Source organism: Pogoniulus pusillus, chromosome 9, assembly GCF_015220805.1.
Source record: "Pogoniulus pusillus isolate bPogPus1 chromosome 9, bPogPus1.pri, whole genome shotgun sequence".
Taxonomy (NCBI): Eukaryota; Metazoa; Chordata; class Aves; order Piciformes; family Lybiidae; genus Pogoniulus; species Pogoniulus pusillus.
The window spans coordinates 40,568,448-40,592,194 of record NC_087272.1 but is presented as its reverse complement, the minus strand read 5'-3'; the positions used below and the strand labels follow the sequence as shown (position 1 = coordinate 40,592,194).

The 23,747-nt window shown below is 48.5% G+C and overlaps 1 protein-coding gene across 1 annotated transcript in view; it reads right to left on the bottom strand.

Moving 5' to 3' along the window:
• The window catches only part of TUSC3 (tumor suppressor candidate 3), a 61,849-nt gene that overhangs the window by 2,944 nt on the left and 35,158 nt on the right, over positions 1–23,747 (bottom strand). Inside the window, exons 7-8 of the mRNA XM_064149355.1 lie at positions 8,455–8,518; positions 1,226–1,300 (exon numbers count right to left, since the gene is read on the bottom strand). Coding sequence (XP_064005425.1) covers positions 1,226–1,300; positions 8,455–8,518 — 139 coding nt within the window. The remainder of the gene's footprint in view (positions 1–1,225; positions 1,301–8,454; positions 8,519–23,747) is intronic.

The following is a 23,747-nucleotide window of genomic DNA, read 5'->3' as shown; positions in this document are numbered from 1 at the left end:
ATTCCTGCTTTAGCCAAACCTTTGCTATATTCATGCTTCAAAAGCATGCTAGCTCTGAGTGTGAGATGAGCAACCAGGAAGGCAGGGGAACCTGCCTGTGCTGCATTTGTGCATTACACTGACCATGTGAAACCTGACCTGTGTCAGCCCAGAGCTCTTCTGACAAAACCAGCCGTGGCCCAGTCCTATGAGCACACTTCATTGGCAGGGAACTACCACTCAAGACAGGATCTCAAACTGCCAAGCATGAGCAGTGCCAGGCAGACATGGGAAGCATGCCCATCATGGCCACAAGCAGAAGGGAGCCTGAGCTTGTGCCAGAGCCCACAATCGTTTTGCTGTGTTTGCACAGATTCAGAGAATAGTTTGGGTTGGAAGGGACCTTAAAGATCACCTTCACAGACCCAGATCTCAGTTGTGAGCCAAGATTACATTCCACTTGAGCTCGTGTCACTGACTCTTTTGACATCAACATTAAAGCTAAATGCTGTGAAAGAGTCAGAACTGAGGCAAAGCCCCGAGATCTGTCAGGAGGGTTCTGGAATGCATTCACAGCATTCCAGGTGGCCAGCTGCAGGAGGGAGCTTGGCAAGGGTCTGGTGTCTTTCAAAGCTCTGCAGTGCCTCATGAGGAGAAAACAGCATGTGTCAGGGGAGATGAAAAACCATTACAGAGGTACAAAGGCAGACAGGTCATACTCAGTAAAAGTTTGTCTGGCATTATATCTAGACAAAATCCTTTCGTGTTCCATGTTTATGCAATTCATTGCCAGAAGTCTTGCAAACATTCTGAATGGCCTCATCCAGAACAGTGCAAACCTTTGCTCTTCCAGCTGAGGCTCTCTGGGCATTGCAGATCAGCACCTGTTGGGCTTATGCCTGCCTCCCGAGATGGGATACCAAGGACAAGAGTGTTCACACTTCACAACCCTTGTTATTTATGACTTTCAGTAGAATTCAAGATCCTAAAAGCATTGCAGCACTACCAGGTATGTGCCAAGACACACCAAGATGACTGTGTCAGGAGGTACCTTGGCTGAATGTGCCAGAGACCTGTTTTTCTTGTCACAACGTTGTGTCAGGCAGTTTAGCAACAGGATTTGTTGCTCCTCTACCCAACAAATAGTATAAATAAGGTAGAGATCTCCTGGAAACATAGTCAGATACTGATCTGTGATTTCTGAGTGTCTTCTACCTGTCTGCCTTAGCTGCAGTGCATAACTTACTTCTCCTTTTTCCAACGTCCCCTTTGGAGGTTGCAGCTTCATTCAGGAGCACCATTCCCATGGTGATAGCAGCATCTGCGTTGCCATTGTCAAGGAAACAGCATATGTGTGCATACCTCAGAAGCCTTAAAGGGCCTTCTGGGCAGTCTAGGTGTAAAAGGAAAGAAGGCTCAAAAAGCTTTAAAGGAGAAGCTGTCGAGTTGGACAGACAAGTTTTGGACAGTTCCAGAACATTCCCCACTACCTGCCAATGTTCTGTCCTCTGGCAGTAAAGGGCTGTGGGCAGTGCAAGCTGTGAGCCCCAGCAGTGGCTCAGTCTCGCTGCCCCAGGCCCCAGCGATCACTCAGTGCTACTGCCCACAGTTTTCTGGCTGGTGCAAACTGAAGCAGCTGCACTGCCTTTGGAGGAGATAGCTCCCTAATGTCACATTGCTACAGAGCTCAGGAGAGAAGCAGTTCTCAGTCACTTCCAGTGTTTTATGGTCTCATTACAACTGCTACAAATGTGAACAAGTATATAATGATCAAACAGTTTAACTAATTTAGCAAGATCTTAAACCATTCCCTTAACTGCTTATTTGGCACTATATAAACAGAAAGGATTGGTTACTACTGTGCAGAACATCTGCTCTGCAGAGAAGGCAGGCCCCAGTGCCAGGCTGCAGCAGGAGTCTGTCATGGGAGCTATAGCTCACAGGTTCAGGAAACAGAACTCACCAGAGTGAACTGATCCTTGACTGAGGTTGGATTTCTAGGAATTACCCCAGGCTGGGCTGCAGGATGCCTACAGCTGTCAAGAATCATCAGGTGGTTTTGTTCATGCACACAGGTAATTATCAGAGGGGGCTGAAATGTGCTGCATCCATAGACAATACCTGCAGCTCTGTCACATCCTGCTTGCACTAATCCTATCAAAGTTCACTTTAACAATTTTTCATGTTAGAAACGTTTAAAATGAGACCAAAATGCTCCCAGACCTCTGCAGTGTCAGTTATGTAGTTTTGCTGAAGCTGAGCCTGAGCACAAGGGTTTAGAAGTGTCAGTGCTAAGACCATCACACTCCATCAGAGATCAGCAGCCTGACAGGTCTGAGACTTCCAAATTTCTCAACACAGAGGAGTCAAAAGACAGATAATGGGATTAAAGAAAGCAATCTTTGGTAGTGAAAGGAGGCCAAGGTCAGTAGGCAAGGTCGAGGAAATTAAGTTCTAAACCAGCTCTTGGCTATAAACATCTGCCAGCAGCCTTAAATTCAACACTGGTTAAAAACACTCTAACCCAAGCACTTCTTCACATATGCACCAACTCTGAGGTCGCTTCCATGAATAAATGGCTATAATCAATAAGTCACTTGCAAAATACTGTGAGGAAAACCAATCCTGGAGTAATGGCAAAAACTGCTTTCTAGTTTGCCTGTTAAGATTCAGCTCCATGAGCACAGGAGACTGTGCAGTCTGCTGTGCTAGTGCTGTGCTTCCAGCAGGACAGAGCCACAGCAGCACAGTGTCACCAGAACAGAAGTTATAGATGCATGGATATGCACTAAGCAGGGAAGCTGCAACAGGAAGGGCTGAGGAAAAATAGAGATCAAATCCACCTGTACTTTGCCCTGTTAAGACAAGCTGCTAATGTAGCACTGCCCAGCAACTTTGCCAGCCCCTCACATAGAGCTGTGTTGCTGCTTTTGTTCTGTTTGACTCACGGCAAAAACTCTGTCCCAAATTGTGAGGGCACCCAGCACTTGGCTCCTTGGTCATCTCATGCAGCCTTGCACACAAGGATGTGTGGATAAAAAAGCCCAGAGCGTGGTGGTGAATGGTGCCACATCCAGGTGGCAGCTGTCACTAGTGGTGTGCCCCAGGGATCAGTGCTGGGCCCAGTCCTGTTCAATATCTTTACTGATGACCTGGACGAGGGCATTGAGTCCAGCATCAGTAAGTTTGCAGATGACACCAAGCTAGGAGCAGCTGTGGATCTGCTGGAGGGTAGGAGAGCCCTGCAGAGGGACCTGGCCAGGCTGGATGGGTAGGCAGAGGCCAATGGGAGGAGACTGAACAAGGCCAAGGGCAGGGTTCTGCACTTTGGCCACAACAACCCCAAGCAGCACTACAGGCTGGGGCCAGAGTGGCTGAGAGCAGCCAGGCAGAGAGGGAGCTGGGGGTGCTGGCAGAGAGGAGCTGAAGAGGAGGCAGCAGTGCCCAGGTGGGCAGCAGAGCCAATGGCATCCTGGGCTGCATCAGGAACAGTGTGGCCAGCAGGACAAGGGAGGTTATTCTTCCCCTGTGCTCAGCACTGGTCAGGCCACACCTTGAGTACTGTGTCCAGTTCTGGGCTCCTCAATTCAAGAGAGATGTTGAGGTGCTGGAAGGTGTCCAGAGAAGGGCAACAAAGCTGGTGAAGGGCCTGGAACATAAACCCTATGAGGAGAGGTTGAGGTAGCTGGGGGTGTGCAGCCTGGAGGAGGCTCAGGGGTGACCTCATTGCTGTCTACAACTACCTGAAGGGACATCGTAGCCAGGTGGGGGGAGGCCTCTTCTCCCAGGCAACCAGCAACAGAACAAGGGGACACAGTCTCAAGTTGTGCCAGGGCAGGTTCAGGCTGGATGTTAGGAGGAAGTTCTTCACAGAGAGAGTGATTGTCATTGGAATGGGCTGCCCAGGGAGGTGGTGGAGGCACCGTCCCTGGAGGTGTTCAAGAAAAGACTGGATGAGGCACTTAGTGCCATGGTCTGGTTGACTGGATAGGGCTGGGTGCTAGGTTGGACTGGATGATCTTGGAGGTCTCTTCCAATCTGGTTGATTCTATGATTCTATGGTGCTTTGCTCTTCCCTGAGCTGGCTGGTTCTAAGAAACAGCCCCCCCTGAAGCTACCACACACTAAACACTGCTTGGCAAACAACCACTCTGTACCTTGGTTCCTGTTCCCTTACCAGGCCATGAGTTCAGTTCCCATTTTTAACCCTCAGGAAGAACAGTCTCACAAAAGTAAGGGACAAGAGCTGTGGATGTCAGATGTCATCTACTTTGACTTCAGGAAGGCTTTTGAGACAGTCTCCCATGGCATCCTCATAGAACAGCTCAGGAGATGTGGCAGAGGGTTGGTCTGTGGCGTGGATCAAAATGTGGCTCTGCAACAGTTCAGAGAGCTGTCATCAGTGGCAGACAGCCAAGCTGGAGGCCTGTGCCCAGTGGTGTTCCTCAGGAATCAGTACTGGGGCCACTTTTGTTCAATATCTTTATCAATGACCTGGATGAGGGTGTTGAGTGCACCCTCAGTGAGTTCTCTGATCATACAAAGCTGGGGGGTGGCTGACACCCCTCAGGCTGTGCTGCCATCTGACCAGAGCTGGACAGGCTGAGAGCTGGGGGAAGGCAAACCACATGAAGTTCAATAAGGACATGTGCAGGGCCCTGCAGCTGGGGAGGAATAACAGCAGGCAGCAGTACAGGCTGGGGCTGTCCGGCTGGAGAGCAGCTACATGGAGAAACACCTCGGAGTGCTGGTGGGCAGCAAGTTCTGTGTGGGCCAGCAATGTGCCCTTGTGGCCAAGAGAGTCAATGGCATCCTGGGAGGCATCAGGAAACGTGTGGCCAGCAGGGCTAGGGAGGTTCTTCTCCCCTTCTACTCTGCCCTAGTGAGACCACACTTGGAATACTGTGTCCAGTTTTGGGCTCCTCAGTTCAGGTGAGACAGGGACCTGCTGGAGAGAGTCCAGTGGAGAGCCACGAGGACAACTGGGGTACTTGAGCATCTGCCCAGTGTAGAGAGACTGAGAAACCTGAGGCTGTTTAGCCTGGAGAAGGCTGAGAGGGGATCTGATCAGTGTCTATCAGTATCTGAGGCGTGGGTGCCAAGTAGAGGGGCCCAAGCTCTTTTTGGTGCTGCACAGCAATTAGCCAAGGAACAATGGATACAAACTGGAACATAAAAGGTTCCACTTCAACATGAGCAGCATCTTCTTTACAGTGAGGGTGCCAGAGGCCTGGAGCAGGCTGCCCAGAGAGGCTGTGGAGTCTCCTTCTCTGGAGACTTTCCAACCCCCCCCCCCGGATGCGTTCCTGCGCAAACTGCCCTGGGTGATCCTGCTCTGGCAGAGGGGTTGGACTCAATGATCTCTGGAGGTCCTTTCCAATCTCTGAAGTTCTGTGATTCTCTAATTGTAGCTCTGTAACCAGCTGCGCTGTGCTGGGTGTTTCTCCCCTTTCTTGAAGTCTCACATCATTACCCTTAAAGCTTTCCTCACACTGTCACTATTTCTGCTTCAGTTGCTGCTTTTTACCTCTGGTCATCACTGCTGAGCTTTCAGCCTCATTGATCACCTTTCAGCTTCAGAGCCTCGTTTGCACTTTACCACTGGGCATGGCCCTCCCCTCAGCTCCGTATACAGCACTGCTGAGTTGTGATCTCCACGCCTTGAAATCTCATGTTATGATGCTCAGTGACTTTGCACAAGCCTCACCAACACACAGCAAGGCATTTATCTCCCTTTCAAACTCACTTTGTGGTTAAGATTGCTTACACCAGAGGCACTTACCATGCCTCACAGGCATTCCCCCTGTAGGACAGGAAATGTCTTTCATTTGCATAAGAGATGCAATTCCAATGCTACACAAAAAGTCTTTTTCTCTGTAACAATCCAATTTCTTTGCCTTCTCAATCAAATCTCATGCCTGCCTATGCAGGTGTCACCTCAGACTCTGCCTTGGGAATTCAAAGTAACAAACTGAAAAGACATTTCCATTTTTATGTTTCAGCAGCATCAAAGTTACCTAAGTTTAATGAGAGACTATGGGGCTAGTAGTGACTGCTAACTCCTACAACAGTGCCTCAGGTTTATTGCCTTTGCAACAAACACTTTGCTTAATAGCTGCAGCTTTTCTGATAATGGCAATATTTGCTGTAACTCTTGACCCTACTCTGGATCACAAAGACTCACCGTTGCTGCACAGGGACAGAAATAGGACATGTGGCACTCAAAGGAGTTGTATTTCTCCAGGGAATGACACAAAAACCTGATGAAAAGAGATGTTCATTAGAAGTACAGACTGACTGGTGTCTACCAAAGGGAGAAAACGAAAGAGCTGAAGAAATCTTCCAGCACAGCCTCTCCGCCCTTCCTGTTCCTTACCTTCCTCACTGTGGCTTCCCAGCCGGAGCCACACTCGCAGCTCGCACTGCACGCTCCAAGGGCTGCAAGGTTTACAGCAGCCAAGTGACGCCCATTACCACGGCAGTACTCACACTGCTCCTCCCAGAAAACAACCGCTCTTAAGGCAGTGTCTAGCAGACTGGGTACAATCACTGTATAGAAGCAAGTGGAGATATGCAATGGAAATCCCTACCTTCTCATCAGAGGTACCAAAAATTGGCTTTGTAGAGAAACACCACAATGCATTCCAACAGCCACCCAGGAGTGGTGTTGGAATCTTCCTGTGCTTGTTCTTACTGCTTCAAAGCGAAAAGAAGCACCCAAATGAAGTCTGTGTATTGCCAGCCCAGACCTGCCTTGTTTTACACTCCAGTGCGCCCCTGAAGCTTTACTGGATGAAGTGAACTGCTCCTTTTATCAGCCTGGCTGCTGCTTTGTAAGTCCTGCATTTTCTCTCAACATTGCCTGAATAAACAAACAATGAAGAAGCACTCCAGCAGCAAATAATTACCACCGACATTGAACGGATAAAAACCCCACCAATTCCTTCATGCATAGCTGTTAAAATCTGTCAAGATTCCATTGTAACGTTTTTGTGGCTCAGTAGTATTGAGCCAAGAAACAAGACCTTAGAGAATTCCTTTTCAAGTGGCAGCAAACGACCTCACTGAGAGGATTCTTTCAGCCAGCTGCTTGAATGTGGTCAGCCAAGTTCTCACTGTAGAGGTAGCCTCTACCAGCAAACAGCATCACTTTCATGTCTGAGTCAGACAGACAAAGTATGTCACGGACAAAAGTTTTCAGTCTGTTCTCAGCCTGTTTCTGGCTTTACTTTTCCCATTCTCAAGCAGCCAAGAGAGTTCCCTTAGGTATTCCAGTCCAGCAGGGAATAGTCCCCTGCAAAATGCCATCCCAACCTTGCAGTTCTGTTTTCAATGATTATCTGTGCATCAAATAGGCTTCCACAGGGAGCAGAACTGGTGCCAGATGAATGTAATGAAGCCAGAAGATACAACAAACTGTTGGAGACAGTCCAGAGGAGGCCACAAAGATGCTCAGAGGGCTGCAGCAGCTCTGCTATGAGGACAGGCTGGGAGAGTTGGGGATGGAGAAGAGAAGGCTTCAAGGAGACCTTATAGTAGCCTTCTAGTATCTGAAGGGGGCTACAGGAGGGCTGGGAAGGGACTATTGACAAGGTCTTGTCACGACAGGATGAGGAGTAATGGGTTTGAACTGGCAGAGGGGAGATTTAAACTAGATGTTAGGACAGGGCTCTTTGCAGTGAGGGTGGTGAAACACTGGCACAGGGTGCCCAGGGAGGTTGTGGCTGCTCCTTCCCTGGAGGTGTTCAAGGCCAGGTTGGATGAGGCCTTGAGTGACCTGTTCTGGTGGGAGGTGTCCCTGCCTATGGCTGGGGAGGGGGGGAACCGGCTGAGATTTGAGGTCCCTTCCAACCTAAACGATCCTATGATTCTCTTCAGACAGCAAATGCAGAAGATGAAGGCAGGTTGGAAAGCCAGATAAGGGAGGACCTAAAGCAACACAGCCTGAGGGAGAGGAGAAGGAAGCAGCTATGACCACCAAGCTCTGAAATGTGGCCACTACTTCACACTGGGCAATACTAATTTCTCCCTCTGGTTCTCCCTAGAGGAAGGTACCTGTGATGACAATGGCTGACTATAGCTCTCATTTCATGAGCAAAGCTGATTAGAAGCAAAACTTAAAGGAAGCAGACAGAAAATGAGCTTTGCTTACAGATGGGTAAAATGCACCCACAAACAAGTAATGGACCTCAGTGAGAATGAGAGCAGGGCACAGAGGCTCCGTGAGGCTATGGTGATGGCAGAAAAAATGGCACTGGGTTCTTTATTTCAAGCAGTGAATCATGAAGATTAAGTGGGCAAACACCCCCCTCCCTCAGCAGTAAATACCAGCAACACTGCATATTGATTTAAACAGAAAAAGCAATCCAAAAGACAATACCTGCTCAGAAGTTCAGTGCAGTCACTGTCTGAGCAACTTCACCTACCAGCAGCTTTCTCAGCCATTTTTGTGTTCCCCACCAGTTTGAAGGATACTCAGCAGAAGAATAATGTGGGATTCTGCAACAAACTGGGCCTGGCTGCTTCCATGGATGTAACTCTGCAAGACAAAAATGGAAATGACCCTCTTTAGAGCACAGAAACCCACTGGAAAGGGCAGAGCTGGCCGTGTGAAAATCAAACCCAAACCTGTTTTGCAGAGAAGTGAACTCCACTGTGTGTGAGCAGTGTCACACCTGCTTCACCCAGACAGAGCCAGCTGAAAGCCTGCTAAATAAGGCAGGGCTTCACTGTCTGCCAGTGCCTTTTGTGGTGGAAAAAACAAACCAGCTCCTTAGTAATCTCACTCTGAACACTCAGTTCAAGACACTGTTCCCCCAGCAGCAGCATGGTGCTTCTCTGTACCTCTGGGTCACTCAGAGCAACGGTAGCGAAGCAGGGGGAAGTTCTCCTCCTTTGTCAGTGTTTCAGCATGAGGGACAGCCAAAAGAACTGCATTTGAGAGTCTCAGCCGAGCCCCTGAGCTCATGCCAAAGCCTCAGCCCAGTTCTGAAGAGGAACGGCTCTTACTCAGCACACAAACGCAGACACTGAGCTTTTAGATGCAAACAGCAGCCGCGGCTCAGAGTGGCAGTCTTCAGTGCACAGATCGGCAGTTGATGTAAGGATGATGGCAAGTGGCTGACCCTGCCCCAGGCCCCGTTTTGAGGTTACCAGTCCTAAATCTGAATTGCTGGCCCAGAGCATGCCCTCTCCTTGGGCAGAGACAAGGCACTGGTGAGTGCATGCAGGTTCTCCCAAAGCTCTGTTAAATGCTTATCTCCTGTTGGTAAACTCAGCAGAGATGGAGTGCTGCTGAACTGCAGATGGCACGTGGATGTAATCCCTCCCTGGGACAAGCTGAGCCTTTACCAGGACAAACTCAGAACACAGCAACCACTTCATGTTTAGCACAGAAAATCTGAAAGCAGAGCCCTGGACAAACAGGAATGTATTCCACAACAACAGAGGCTCCGGTTTATGAGGGTGGCCACAGGAGTCACTCGTTTAAATCCCTCGCCTAACACACTGCCAGGTGCCTCCCAATAGGATATAAGGCTGAGGACATTGATTTCAATGGGTGTGCTCTGCCATGAAGCATCTGCTTCAGCAGCTACCAAACTGGTGATGATGTATGTGCTTTATTACGTTGTTTAGGATGGCAGGCATTGACTTTGTGCATCATAAAAGCCAGCAGCTAAGGAGTTTGTGTTATGACACACAACCTCAGGCCTGTTTTCTGTGTCAGCCTCAGCAAGTAGTGCAGCCTGCCATGAATGGGAATCACACACTGCTGCTGGCAAGGTAAGCTGCACCCCAGGCTCCTCTTGTCAGTTGTTTCTGACAACAGCACCCAACGAGTGCAGAACAGAAATTCCAGCGTGGTAAAAAGCAGCACCAATCTTACAGACACTCCAAAGGGTCTCTGCATGCAAGCTTCTAGAGAAACATTTCAGATGCTACCTTTATGGAGAAGGTGTGGAAACTAATACCTAGGAGAGAAAAAATCAACAGAACATTGACTACAGCACTGAATGACACCGGATGACTGAGAGCCCTGGGGCTCTTACTGAAGTAAGACCTGTTCCAAACAAAGCTGTATTCTATGACTTGTTTGAAATAAACCCGAGGAAGAGGCCACTGTGGACAAATCAGCTTTGAATCCAAAGCAAAGGCTGCATCAGGAATTTCATTAACAAGGTAGACTGACATACAAAGCAGGTGTCTGAAAAAGCAGACAAGACCTCATGATAAATGATTCTCCTTTCCTTGCAGTGAGGAACAAAGAAGTTTCCTTCAGCAGATTCTGACTGCAGAAAAGGCAGCACAGCTTGGGCAATGCTGCTGGAAACGGACAGACCTCAGATGGCGCAAGATTGGACGTGGCACTTGGTGCCATGGTCTAGCCTTGAGCTCTGTGGTAAAGGGTTGGACTTGATGATCTGTGAGGTCTCTTCCAACCCTGATGATACTGTGATAATTTCTGCAGAAAAAGACCATGCTGGTGTCACAGACAGAGTGTAAGCAAGTCATTTTTCCAGTGTGAAAGCACAATGCCTGCAAGAGCAAAATGAGAGCAGAAAGGGAAGCTCAGGTGAGCTTCTGAAGAGCTGACAGACCATGAACATGTAAAGCCAAACAGAATCTTGAGGGCTTGAGGGCTCTCATGTGAGTTAAACTATGACTGAGGTGGGGGGAGGAAGACTCATACTAGATCAAGCCAATCAAACCAGTGAATGGATATCCCAGGAAACAGAAACACAAAGGGAAGAATGCAGCCCACGCAAAACTGTTCTGAATTGAAGCAAGAACAGTAAAGTTCCAGGTCTTAAGAATGCTCCCATGGATGTCCTCAGGCCGAATGGCACTGAAAGATGCTTGCAGCCTGGATACCTGCTGAGTGCCCCCAAGAGCAGCAGTGAGTGGGAAAAATTCACAAAGCAGAGAGTATGGTTCTGAAGAGGCTATGAACCAGTGAAACCAGGAATACTAATAGGATAGGATGAATAAAACACCTCGAGTAGGCCAAAGGACCAAAAAGTAATAATCCATCAGCCCAGACACCTTGTACAAGCATCACAGTGTTTGTTGTGGCTCACCAGGGGTGCCCACGGTGAGCCCCAGGCACGGCTCTGCAGCACAGCGCAGCAAAGAGCAGGGATGAAGTCTCCTCCTGGGCTTGCGATGGGTGATGGCTGAGTGCTCACTCTCTGCTCCTTCAGCTTCCTTGTACACAAATTTGGGCACCATATGCAAATTTGAAGCATTTAAAAGTCCTCCCCATTGACAGTTCTGTCAGTCTAGAGCCAGCACTGTCAGCTCTTACTAGAATTTAAGGCTTGCAGAACATAGAATCATAGAATCATAGAATCAACCAGGTTGGAAGAGACCTCCAAGATCATCCAGTCCAACCTATCACCCAGCCCTATCCAATCAACCAGATCATGGCACTAAGTGCCTCATCCAGTCTTTTCTTGAAGACCCCCAGGGACGGTGCCTCCACCACCTCCCTGGGCAGCCCATTCCAATGGGAAATCACTCTCTCTGTGAAGAACTCCTGACACTTTCAGAGGCCTGGCAGCACTGAAACTGAGCAAAACCTCCCTGTTTGCATTTCAGGTGTGGGCTGGAGGGCAACCTGCTCACTAGTAGAGCCTGAATCTGGGTCTGAAAGGCAGAACACTCCTCAGCCTGCCGCTTTGCTCTGAAGTGAATTAATTCCCTCATTCCCTACTGACCAGGTCAAGCAAGGTCTAGTGTGGTTTTCCTTGCTTTCCCTCCACCAGCCACAACAAACCCCAGCCCACCATTCCAGGAAGCTTTGGTAGTTCTACCAGCTGTCAGAACTCATCCGTGCCAGCAAGTTTGCCCTTAGCAGCATGGGCATCCGAGGGCTGCTTCTGCACACATCCCATCCGTTCAGTACCAGGGGTTGATGCTACTGTTGGAGGAGCAGTCATTGGCTTTCTAATGAATTCTGCTTCCTTCCACCTCTGGACTTCCAAGGCTCACTTCAGGTCCCGCAGATAACCAGGCAATTCTCTTACCACAACAGGTGCTTCCTCCAAGTGTCTCGTAGTGAACAAAAAGAGACAAGAAGAAGGTTTGCGCCACACATCTCCCTTATCTCTATGCACTATGAAGCTCTAGTTCCAAACCTGGCAGTGGCTTTGATCTGTGCAGACTGCAGCCCCATGCTGCTCACAGAGGGTTCTTCTCTGTATGCAAAAAATTCTGGTTGAAATGCTGATTGCAAACAAGTCCAGAAGCATTTTGCTATTGACTTCAGCAGCGCCAGTATTTCATGCTGATGGTTTGCCGGTGACAGAATTCCAGCACATCAATAGTGAGAAAGGTCTACAGCATACAATAACCCAAGGAACTGCACAGAGCAAACTGCAATGGAAAACCATTTCCTCCACGTTAAAAAGCTTCAATACCCTGCATTTCTTTCTAGGTAACATTTAGCTGTCCAAGACTGAAGTGGCTGCCACAACGACAAAGCTTTCAGTATGAAAGGAAGGGCTCTGCCAGAGACCTTCAGCAGGGGATTCGGCAGGGGTGGCAGTTCTAGAGTTAATGCTGCAGCTGCAGGGGTGGCAGTTCTAGAGTTAATGCTGCAGCTGCAGGGGTGGCAGTTCTAGAGTTAACGCTGCAGCTGCAGGGGTGGCAGTTCTAGGGTTAATGCTGCAGCTGCAGGGGTGACAGTTCTAGGGTTAATGCTGCAGCTGCAGGGGTGGCAGTTCTAGAGTTAACGCTGCAGCTGCAGGGGTGGCAGTTCTAGAGTTAACGCTGCAGCTGCAGGGGTGACAGTTCTAGGGTTAATGCTGCAGCTGCAGGGGTGGCAGTTCTAGGGTTAACGCTGCAGCTGCAGGGGTGGCAGTTCTAGGGTTCAGGGTAACAGGGAATGCAGCACCTGCTTTGATAAAGCACTCCAAACTGTGAGCTCTTTTCCACACTGGGAGTGCATTTTTCTTTCTGTGCTTAAGCAGTTGAGAACATGGATTACTTTTGGTGATACTAACAAAACCAATGTCTGGCAAAATTATGGCACTGCTGAAAGCCAAACAGAATTCTCCAGCCACTTAGAACACTCAATGATTACTGGATTTTGCTTGTCAGGATGCCATCTGATATAAGGGCTACTTTCAGGCCCCTGAAATGTTTGAGATCACTCACAGTCAGTCTTTGTTAGCCTCTCCCTTAGAATATGAGGGATGAGAGCTTCACTCAACACACAAATATTGCTTCAGAATATCTACATTTAGTAATGATTTACAAGACTACCTAAATTTGCCAGTGGAGGTTAAGTAGCTCCCACAGAAATCACCTTGAAGGAGTGAGTTAACTGACGTGTTGCTAACAGTGATCTCCCAGTCGGTGCCCACGAACCGAGCCTTGGCAGCTCTCTGCAGTCCGTTAGCAGTGGTTAAGTCAGGAGTTCATTTTAACGGAAACATAACAGCCTTCATGTGGGACTCAACTTCAGTGCCACGGCATTGTCCTGCAACCCAGCTCACAGAGCCACGGAGCTGGAAACACAGGGCTTGAATGTCCTGTCCCAACAGAGAGAAACTCCTCCTGCAGTGACCATGGGGAGCCTGGAATGGTCCTTGTGCATGACCCACTTTGCCAGCTTCCCGTGCTTGTTCGCAGGCCAGTGCTACACTTTGAATTTCCAACTGGCTGACAACATCCAGCCCAGACAGAAATGCACATTTCACGTCTACTCCCTAGCAAGGAGGGCAGAAATCTGTTGGAAAATTACTGTTTTTCCAGCAAATACTCACAAGAATCTGTGGCAGAGATGAAAATGGGACTGCATGCTGCATCAGGCCTGAGAGACCCAGCCGAACTGAGTTTCAGTCTGACATATTTATCATTATACCAACGTCCAGAGTGCGTTTCAGTCGGCGCGCAGGAATTGGCTCCCCTGCAAGAACACTGATAATGGAGTTATCTCCTCTGCTCCAGCCAATGGCACCTCCAAGGGGACGCCTCCTCTATCGACAATTCAAAGCCTTCTGGAGCATTCCCCTTGTGACTGACACTTGCATGACTGATAAGAAACAAAGTCAGAGGAAGTATGAAGGTTACTCTTTTGTCTCCCTTGAAACCGGTCTCTGTAACACCCTTTACCAACCCTCTGGCAAACTCTGCTGAGAACGGTGAGGGGCTTAGGTATGCATTAAAATGCAACTCCTGCACATCTGGAAGTGTTCTATTTCCTTTGTTTCGGCTTGCCAAATTAAGGCAGAATTCAGGAATACCAGCAGTGGCCTTCCCAGTGCAGAGAGGATGCACTACAGCCAACAAACACAGATGCACACACAGAGTGTTTGTTAGCTCTGCTGAAAGATCGATCTTTAGTTGTAGCACCTCCACAGCAACTCACATAGGTATTTTTACCAGCATCAAGAGTTGTAGGGAATTGCAAACTATGAAAGGACTGAACCTTGTGTCTGAAAATGCTACAGAGGATAAAGTGTTCCTATAGGATGATCTGTTACATATAGGAAAATTATCTTTATAGCACTAAGAAATTGTCTTCAGTGTATTACAGAACAAGAGTGGCCAGGATTCCCTCACTGCAGTGCTTACAAAGGTGACAGAAAATTCACATTAAAACGTTTTTAATGTACAAATGACACTTCCACAGTTTCTCAGCTGATTGATTTGATAATTAAACAAAAATTCTATCACCCTTATCTCTGTGAGAGCTGAAGTAAAGTAGGATGTAAGGCAGAGTGTTTCAGTGAGGTGCCTGTGGATTTCCATCAGCTGTTCATTACACACAGACCCCTCCCATCACCCATTATTTAGAATCTCTTCTGACAGCAAAACTGTTGACACATTTGGGATGCAACAAGCAGTTACCCTTTGCTAGTTGTGTTTTCTAAGCATTCCTTCAGAGGCACTTCCTTGTCAACAGAAAACGACACAACTGAAGAGGAAAGATCTTCAGCTCAAGCAGAGTCTCCAGAAAGCTATTTTCTCATCTGACATAGTGTAGCAAACCCCTGAAGGCATGAAAGCAAAGCCAGACCCAAAATAGCTAGGTCCAGATTCAGAGTTGGCTCCTGAGGTTCAGCCTTCTCAAGAAAGAGAGAAGAGCAGTACAGAGCTCCCCATCCAAAGGCAGCCATGGCCCAAGGCTCTGTCTAGCTCTCCTCCATACACATATCAGCAGGAAACAGATCCATGACTTGACAGTTCATTACCAGAATGTATCTGACCAAACCCAAGAGAAGGCTACAGGGATATCAGCTACAAACCTGCAACTGAAATGCCTTCACAGGAAAGTCTCCTGCTCAGCATCACAATGTTCCAACTGGCAAACAGCACGAGTTGGGGTTCTTCTGGCACCAGTACTGCTGCAGATTTGCTTTTGCTGAGCTGCTGAGGACTCAAAGGCCATGCCTGTATTATCCAGCAGGGCACCTGAACTCTGCAGATCCAATACCCATGCTATAAAGATCTCAAGTGGCTCTACTTCATCCCAGTTCCTCTTTGGTCTGATGGGACGAACAAGCCAGCATCAGCTGGGAGTGTACTGGGTGAAAGGCTGGAGTCCACTTCACTTCCAATTCAAAGGATTACAGTTCATTGCCCTGTGTAACATGAAACAAGTGGAGAAGGTGGGAATCAATGATGGCATGTGCTTTAAATTCCAAAGAGTAACCCTCACCTGAACTAAGCGCTGCTGTGGCAAGCTCATAGGATAATGGAAATGAGAAGAGAAGCTGAGCTTCAGGCTTTGGATGAGGAGAAGGTTAAGAGGTAGCTCAGGACTCCACCCATGGGGAAGAATATCACAAAGCTGAAGAACTGAAAAGTGGGCAGACAAAGAGCCCTGTGTGGTTCACAGGACACAAACGGAAGCAGGCTACTGCCAGCAGAGCTCTGCGGCTGGGATGTGACACCTGGTGTACTCTGTCTCAGCTGCACGGCAGCTCCACAAGCAGCAGTTAACGCTTCCAGGGCATTTGCCACAGAAAAAAAGGGCCCTGAAAAGTAGAGAATATCAGAGAGTGACCTGAGCTGATTAAGTAAAGAGCAGATTGACAGAGAAACATTTATCAGTTCCAGATTTGTACTCTTCCAAGGAGTTCAACTGAACTGAAGAGCTGAGAGAAGCCACCTACACTAGAAACACCTGGTGAGAGACCAACAGTGCTATCTTGAGTCTGTATCCCACACACCTTAAAGAGAAACAAGTAAAGAAGGAAATGAATCTGTGACCTTTCAGGGAAGGATTCTGAGCTTGATTAATAATCTCAAGTGGAATACAATGAACTAAGAGCTTAGAGCGAATGGGAAGAGACTGACTAGCAAAACCATTTCCCTCATAGAATCATAGAATCATAGAATCAACCAGGTTGGAAGAGACCTCCAAGATCATCGAGTCCAACCTATCACCCAGCCCTAGCCAGTCAACTAGACCATGGCACTGAGTGCCTCATCCAGTCTTTTCTTGAAGACCCCCAGGGACGGTGCCTCCACCACCTCCCTGGGCAGCCCATTCCAATGCCAATCACTCTCTCTGTGAAAAACTTCTTCCTAACATCCAGCCTATACCTACCCTGGCACAACTTGAGACTGTGTCCCCTTGTTCTATTGCTGGTTGCCTGGGAGAAGAGGCCACCCCCCCACCTGGCTATAATGTGCTTTCAGGTAGCTGTAGACAGTAATAAGATCACCCCTGAGCCTCCTCTTCTCCAGGCTAAACAGGCCCAGTTCCCTCAACCTCTCCTCATAGGATTTGTGTTCCAGGCCCCTCACCAGCTTTGTTGCCCTTCTCTGGACACCTTCCAGCACCTCAACATCTTTCTTGAATTGAGGGGCCCAGAACTGGACACAGTACTCAAGGTGTGGCCTGAGCAGTGCTGAGTACAGGGGAAGAATAACCTCCCTTGTCCTACTGGCCACACTGTTCCTGATGCAGGCCAGGATGCCATTGGCTCTCTTGGCCACCTGGGCACACTGCTGGCTCATCTTCAGCTTACTATCTATCAGTACCCCCAGGTCCCTTTCCTCCTGGCTGCTCTCCAGCCACTCAGTCCCCAGCCTATAGCGCTGCTTGGGGTTATTGTGGCCGAAGTGCAGAACCCTGCACTTGGCCTTGTTAAATCTCATCCCATTGGCCTCTGCCCACCCATCCAGCCTGTCCAGGTCCCTCTGCAGGGCTCTCCTACCTTCCAACAGATCAACACCTGCTCCTAGCTTGGTGTCATCTGCAAACTTACTGATGCTGGACTCAATGCCCTCGTCCAGATCATCAATAAAGATATTGAACAGGACTGAGCCCAGCACTGATCCCTGGGGAACACCACTTGTGACTGGCTGCCAACTGGACGTGGCACCATTCACCACCACTCTCTGAGCTCTGCCATCCAGCCAGTTCTTGATCCAGCACAGAGTGAATCTGTCCAAACCATGAGCTGCCAGCTTGGCTAGGAGCTTCTTGTGGCAGACAGTGTCAAAGGCTTTGCTGAAGTCCAAGTAGACTACATCCACAGCCTTCCCCACAGTCACCAGGCAGGTAACCTGATTATAAAAGGAGATCAGGTTGGTGAGGCAGGACCTGCCCTTCCTAAACCCATGCTGGCTGGGCCTGATCCCTTGGCTATCCTGTAGGTGCTTTGTGATGGCACCCAAGATGACCTGTTCCATCACCTTGCCTGGCACTGAGGTCAGGCTCACAGGTCTGTAGTTTTCTGGCTCCTCCTTACGACCCTTCTTGTGTATGGGAATCACATTGGCCAGCTTCCAGTCTTCAGGGACCTCTCCAGTGAGCCAGGACTGCTGATAAATGATGGCCAGGAGGTTAGTGACAAAACACAGGCTGTCAGCAGGTGAGCTCAGGTGGCCCTGCAGTTAATGCCTGCTTCAGACACAGACCAAGCAAGGAAGTCAGCATGCAGGGCAGGGTGGTAATCACCCAGTTTCTGAGTTCCGTTTTCAGAACCATAAACACAAGGGACAGAGGGCCCACAGCTGACAGGATGCTTCTACAGCTCACAAGATCTGAAAGGAAAATTCCAAAACCAGAATCCCAGCCCCCGTTTTATGTTCTCATGTCTGCACAGCAGCCAAGCCTGAGCACATCAGTGTGAACCTGCACAGCAGTAACCAGACTCTGAGCACACTGGGAGGAGGAAGTGAGATGTTTCTCAGTGCATTCTGAAACACAGAAAATCACACATGTGAAGGAAGAAAAGCACAAGGTAACAGAGCACACAGCTACCAGATCCAGCTGGTAGGAAAATCCTCTTCAGGCACAGAGGTGAGGCTGACAGGTCTGTTGTCTGTGTCCTCCCTCTTTCCCATTTTGAAGACTGCAGTGATGTTCACCCTCCTCCAGTCCCTAGGCAGCTCTCCTGTGCTCCACCACTTACTGAAGATGGTGGAAAGTGCTCTGGCAGTGTCCTGTGCCAGCTCCTTCAGCACCTGTGGGTGCATGTCATTGGGACCCATGGACTTAATGTTCAGTTTATTTATCTGTTCCCTAACATGGAATATTTTGATGTATCAGAACCAAGTCAGAATGCTGTGTAGGTAGTCAAATGGAATAAAAGCCAAAGAGGAGCAAAGAGAAGGAAAAGACCTCATGGACCTCGAAGCAGCATTACTGTGCATTCGGTCTGGACTTGCTATCTGACAGCCATCATGCTGACACCCAACCTTAACACAGTCCTGAGTGCTCCGAGGGAGAAAGCTGCCCTGGAGAGGCTAACGTTACAGACATCACATGTCTGAGCAGAGGTGTACTGGGCACCTGTACCAGCAGACCTCAGTCGTCTGCTGGAGGTTGCTCCTGGTATTTTCCAGTTGCCCTTCCCAAGCTGCTGTTGTGTGCTTCCCATTTCAGCCATGTCCGTTTCCAGGATTCACTCCACCTCATGCTGCAGCTGGAAAGGTGTTCTACAGCCACACAGAACAAGCATTCGCTGAGTGTTTGAGCTTCTCTGATCTGCTGCTTCTGGAATTTCCCCAGCTTTACAGGGGCTTCTGTGGAGAGATTTCCATTGTTTACTCTTCAGTAAGTGACACTTCCCAGTATGTCAGTGGGGTTAGGGAACAGAAAATTAACCAGGAGGAAAACAAAGTCTGAGCACTGTTCCAGTTCTCCACTCTGCAAACCAGACCTGACTTTCAGTGTTTTTAGGGGCCGAGAGGGAGACAGTGGGAAAAGCACAGCGGGAAACACAGCGTGGTCCGTCTGGGAGTGGTGCCTGCAGTGGCAGAGACATCCGCACCACGTCCTCCTGGCTCTGTGCTGTCCGGAGATGATGAATAACAACACAAGTGATCAATTATCGGCATATTGAGTGACTAACAGCATGACTGAATTCGATGTGGTTCTTAGGTGGCCCCTTACCACTCGCTCCCAAGCTGGCATTGCTGAGGAGCAGCAGCTCTTGCTGGCACAGCTCCCTCCAGTTCCTTACAGCGGCACGCAGGGGCCGTGGATGCTGTGCTCAAGCACTGCTGCACTTCCCTGAGCTCAGTGTTATAGCTCTGCCTTATACACAGAGCATTCCAATGGCAGTACAGGGATCTGTGTCCTAAAGACAACCCAGGTCTTTTTTCCCTCCGTTTCCAGCATCTGAAATGGCAGAACTGTGTGAGATCAGCTGGTGCTGGTTCATTCATGCTCCCACTCACTGAAGTGTTCTAAGTCTGCAGGCAATCAAACAAAAACAACGGAAAAATAATGTCCCCTTTAACTCTCTGCCTCTGCTCCTTGGTAGCCATTTTATCTGCAGGGATTCCCAGTCTGCTTAGTACGTCCTACAGAACCCTGGATGTGCAGAAGCCGCAGGAGTGCTGTTGCGTTTGGAATGCTTTTGTAAGAACAGTGATTATTACAGTAATGGAAAAAAAAATCACAGCCCCAATTCTTCTTTCATTCCATTGACCCACATTAGAAGTGCAAAGGGCTAGTAAATGCAGACAACTTCCCTCTTTGAAATGGTAATTCTGTTTTCTCTCCATGCAGAGCGTTCTGCTCTGCTAAGTGACCTCAGGACCTCTGAATATCCAGGAAGCGATTTCATGTTTTTGTTTACTGCTCAAAACCTAGATCTGCAAGACCTTCGGTAAAGGGCTCTTTAATTTGCACTGTAGCTAAAGCACTCCAGCCAGCCTTTAACATTTTGCACATAAATATTAATGACTGACTTTATGGAGCGGTGAAAAATGACTCCTCTTTTCAGTGCAAGCATCTACAAATCAGCTACAGTCTAAGAAATGTGCAAGTTTAACTCTGCAAGTATTAAACACCAAGAAAATGTGCTGTACCCTAAACCTGCTGGCTCTTCAGCCCACTTCTGTGCACCCTGTCAGCTTCGTGCAAGGTGAAGCTCATTTAAAACAAAAGAGTTCCTTACGTGCAACACAAAGTAGCCACACAAAAAGGCATTCCTGTGCACTGGAGATCATGTGTGAACCAGGCCCTGAGGGACTGGCTGGAGGATGCTCGTTTGTGCTCAGATGCGTCTTCTCTCTCCTGACACTGCTCACAGGCAGAGGAGAAATCTCATCTCTCACACTGAAGCGACAGCCTCAGAGCTTGCCAGCAGAGCCCCGTGGAAAAGTGTAGCAGGGCTGTGACTCCAGAAGGCTCTGCAGGTTTCCTTGCTTAGCAATGCCCAAACGCAAAATGAGCACCCACGCCCTTGGAGCACTGGTTACCTGTCTGCAGGGCTGGGAGAGTCACAGAAGAATCCATCTGAAGTAGTGAATTGCTGCCTTCTGCTAGAGGAAAAAGAGGACAGCCCTCTCCCCTCTGCTCCCTGATCCTCTCTCAGTGGAAACCTTTCAAGACCTTAAAAGAACAGAGCCACGCTGGCCACATGGAGACTGACTGCACAGCTCTGTTCAGAGAGCAGAACCTACGCAGGGAAAAGCTTTCCTCACTAACCCAGGCTGAGTGTTTCCTCATTTCCACTGCAGATGATGTTGAGATTACCACAGCCATGGTAGTGTCACTCCAGCACAGGTGTGCTGCTGGGTACATCTAATGCTGTCAAATCAGTGTTCAATTCCAAGAACTCAGCTAAATCAGCTTTTACTGAAGAGGAGAGTAAGATTTACCTTGACTGTTCCTGAAGGAAACGAAGCAAAAGATAAAAGTCAAAGGTAAAATTAAAGGAATGATGTGGATGGTGAACCACTGGAACACGATGGGCAATCTCAACCATGGAGACACTGAAGATTCACTTCAGGCAGCTCTGAGCAGGCAGGGGAACTAGCTGATCCTCAGAGCATCTTAGTAGAGATGAACACAAGGCAGCAAGGCAGAACTGGATTCCTACCTGGCTGTAAGGAAATGGTTTTTGCTTGGGCAGGAACACCAAGAACAGGCATTTCCCTCCCCTGGGTCTGCATTTGTCACAGAATCATAGAATCAACCAGGTTGGAAGAGACCTCCAAGATCATCCAGTCCAACCTAGCACCCAGCCCTATCCAGTCATCTAGACCGTGTCCTTTAATACAGTGTGCTTTTCTGCACTGCTTTGTGAGTCCCTCTCCAGACAACATCACGTATTCAAGGCCACCTTGGCTCCTGACACAAAAAGAGCTGCTCTGTACCAATCACCACTTCTTTCAGAGGAAGCTCCCCTGCTTGTAGGAGACCAGCCACAGTGATCCAAGCGGGGCTGATGAGCGTGGGGAATCGCTTGTTAGGTGGAAGTGGCATTAGTCAATTAGAACTGGATTTCTGTTGCTACAAACAGCAATCACCATCTAGTGGGGTTCTGACTCTACTGGATTTTATCCTGACAGGCTACTTGAGCGTGATTCAGTTTTGGCTGATGGAACACGTTGCATCTTTACTCAGCCAGCACTATATGCACTCAAAACCATGGTACTGCCTCAACTCTTACAGCAGGTCTACTTCAAAGCCTGCCCAGTTAAGCCTTTAAAGGTGTTAATGTGCCACCTGAGCAACCCTTCTGCCATGACTGCTTTCCTACCTCCTCATCTTCCCACAATAGAAAGGGGTACAAAATACTTTGTAGAGCTTCCCTTTTCTATTACAGGCTGCTGAATGCCAGCTATAGAAATCATAGAATAGGCTATAGGCACCCTTGCAACCTCACGTGTGAGAACAGATGAATTACCCAGGTTAGCAGTTCCCCCACACAACTCCAGGCATGATGCCCATTTGTTCATGTGCTCATCTGTTAACAGAACTAAGACTGGTTTCTGTTAGTTGTACACCTTACACTACCAAATGTTACCTTTGTTTGCTAAATCAACACAGCAGTTCAAATTACAGGCGTGAGAAAACCTTCACTGATGGCAGCTTCTGAGCAGACTGCAGGCTTTAGTAGCCACAGCAAAGCCATTTTGTTGCCTACACTCATAACACACCTATCAAGCACACTAACATAAATCGTTGTCTCTTCACCAGTGTTTTCAGCAGCACTGTGGTTATTTTGGCACTCAAACAGCTTTTCCTTTAGCTTCAGAAACGTGCAGATCGCCACACGCATAGCAGCAAGACCATCTAAAACTGGTGTGCTACAGACGGGCCCTGAAGAAAGACCCGGGGCTATAAAACTATGACAGCTAAGCAAGAAGGGAAAAATAAAAGGCTGAACAAGCTCCAGGATGATCTGACATTGAAATGTGCTCCAGCTAAAAGATCTACTAAACAAACAGACACTGCTTCCTCAGGACAATGGGTATTATGATTAAGCAGTTTTAACAAGCTTTGAAAAGACAAGACCTAACCCCTGCCTCTCCAGTTTCTGTAGTGACAAGCATGCCATGACCCATCTCACCGAGCACCACTCCATGCAGCTATGCAGGAACCCCAGCTGACAGCTGACATCACAGTATCATGTTTTCTTCTCCCCACAGAAAACTCCTCCAACTTCTCATCATTTCTTCTCAGAGGAGGAAAAAAATCTGGGCTTTGGAAACCACCTTGACTTGGTTTTTTTTATCCAAAATTTCCTTCTCTGGAGCCTTTCCAGGCCTGTCTGGATGTGTTCCTGTATGACCTGAGCTAGATGTATGGTCCTGCTCTGGCAGGGGGTTGGACTTGATGGTATTCTTGGGTCCCTTCCAACCCCTGACATCCTGTGAGCCTGGGATCATTTTAAAGATGCAACCTCCAGCATTCTGCACAATAAAAAATGTAGCATTTGTGCCCCAAGAAAACCAGGGCTGGCTAAACACAGACAAACCATTTTAAGTCATTGCTGATGTTTGATTAAAAGCTGATGAGAACCTAAGGAGAATTAGGCCATAGCAACAGAACTGGCTCTGCAGGAGGCACAGAAATCTGTAATTGCTTTCCCCAGCTCTCTGCTTGTCTCACCACCAGCTCTGTACACATCGAGCTTTGCCTAAGAATTGGAGCTCTCCCAGAGCTGCTTCCGTGCAGACACCAAGGGGATGGGAGCGTTCACTCTCAACCTGGTAGAACAGGGACAGTGTTTAGTGTCACACAGTCAGTCCTAACAGAATTATTGGGCAAAAGGAGAACTCCAAAGATGTAACATAGAATATGTTCAGACAGAAGAGCAACAGTGATTTCACCAGCTTCACCCAGAGCTGGAACACCAAAGAGCAAGCACTGTGTGACTCTGCTCTTGACCCAAGAACTGGTGCTGCTTTCCTCTGCACCCAAACCCTGCCATCAGCCAAAAGCAAGAGGAGTTACAGGAAGCAATGCAACCAGCTCAGTGCAGAGCACAGCAGCATCACACAACCACCTCACACAGACCTACAACGAGGGGTTCAAAAGCTGCACTCCAAGAATACAATCA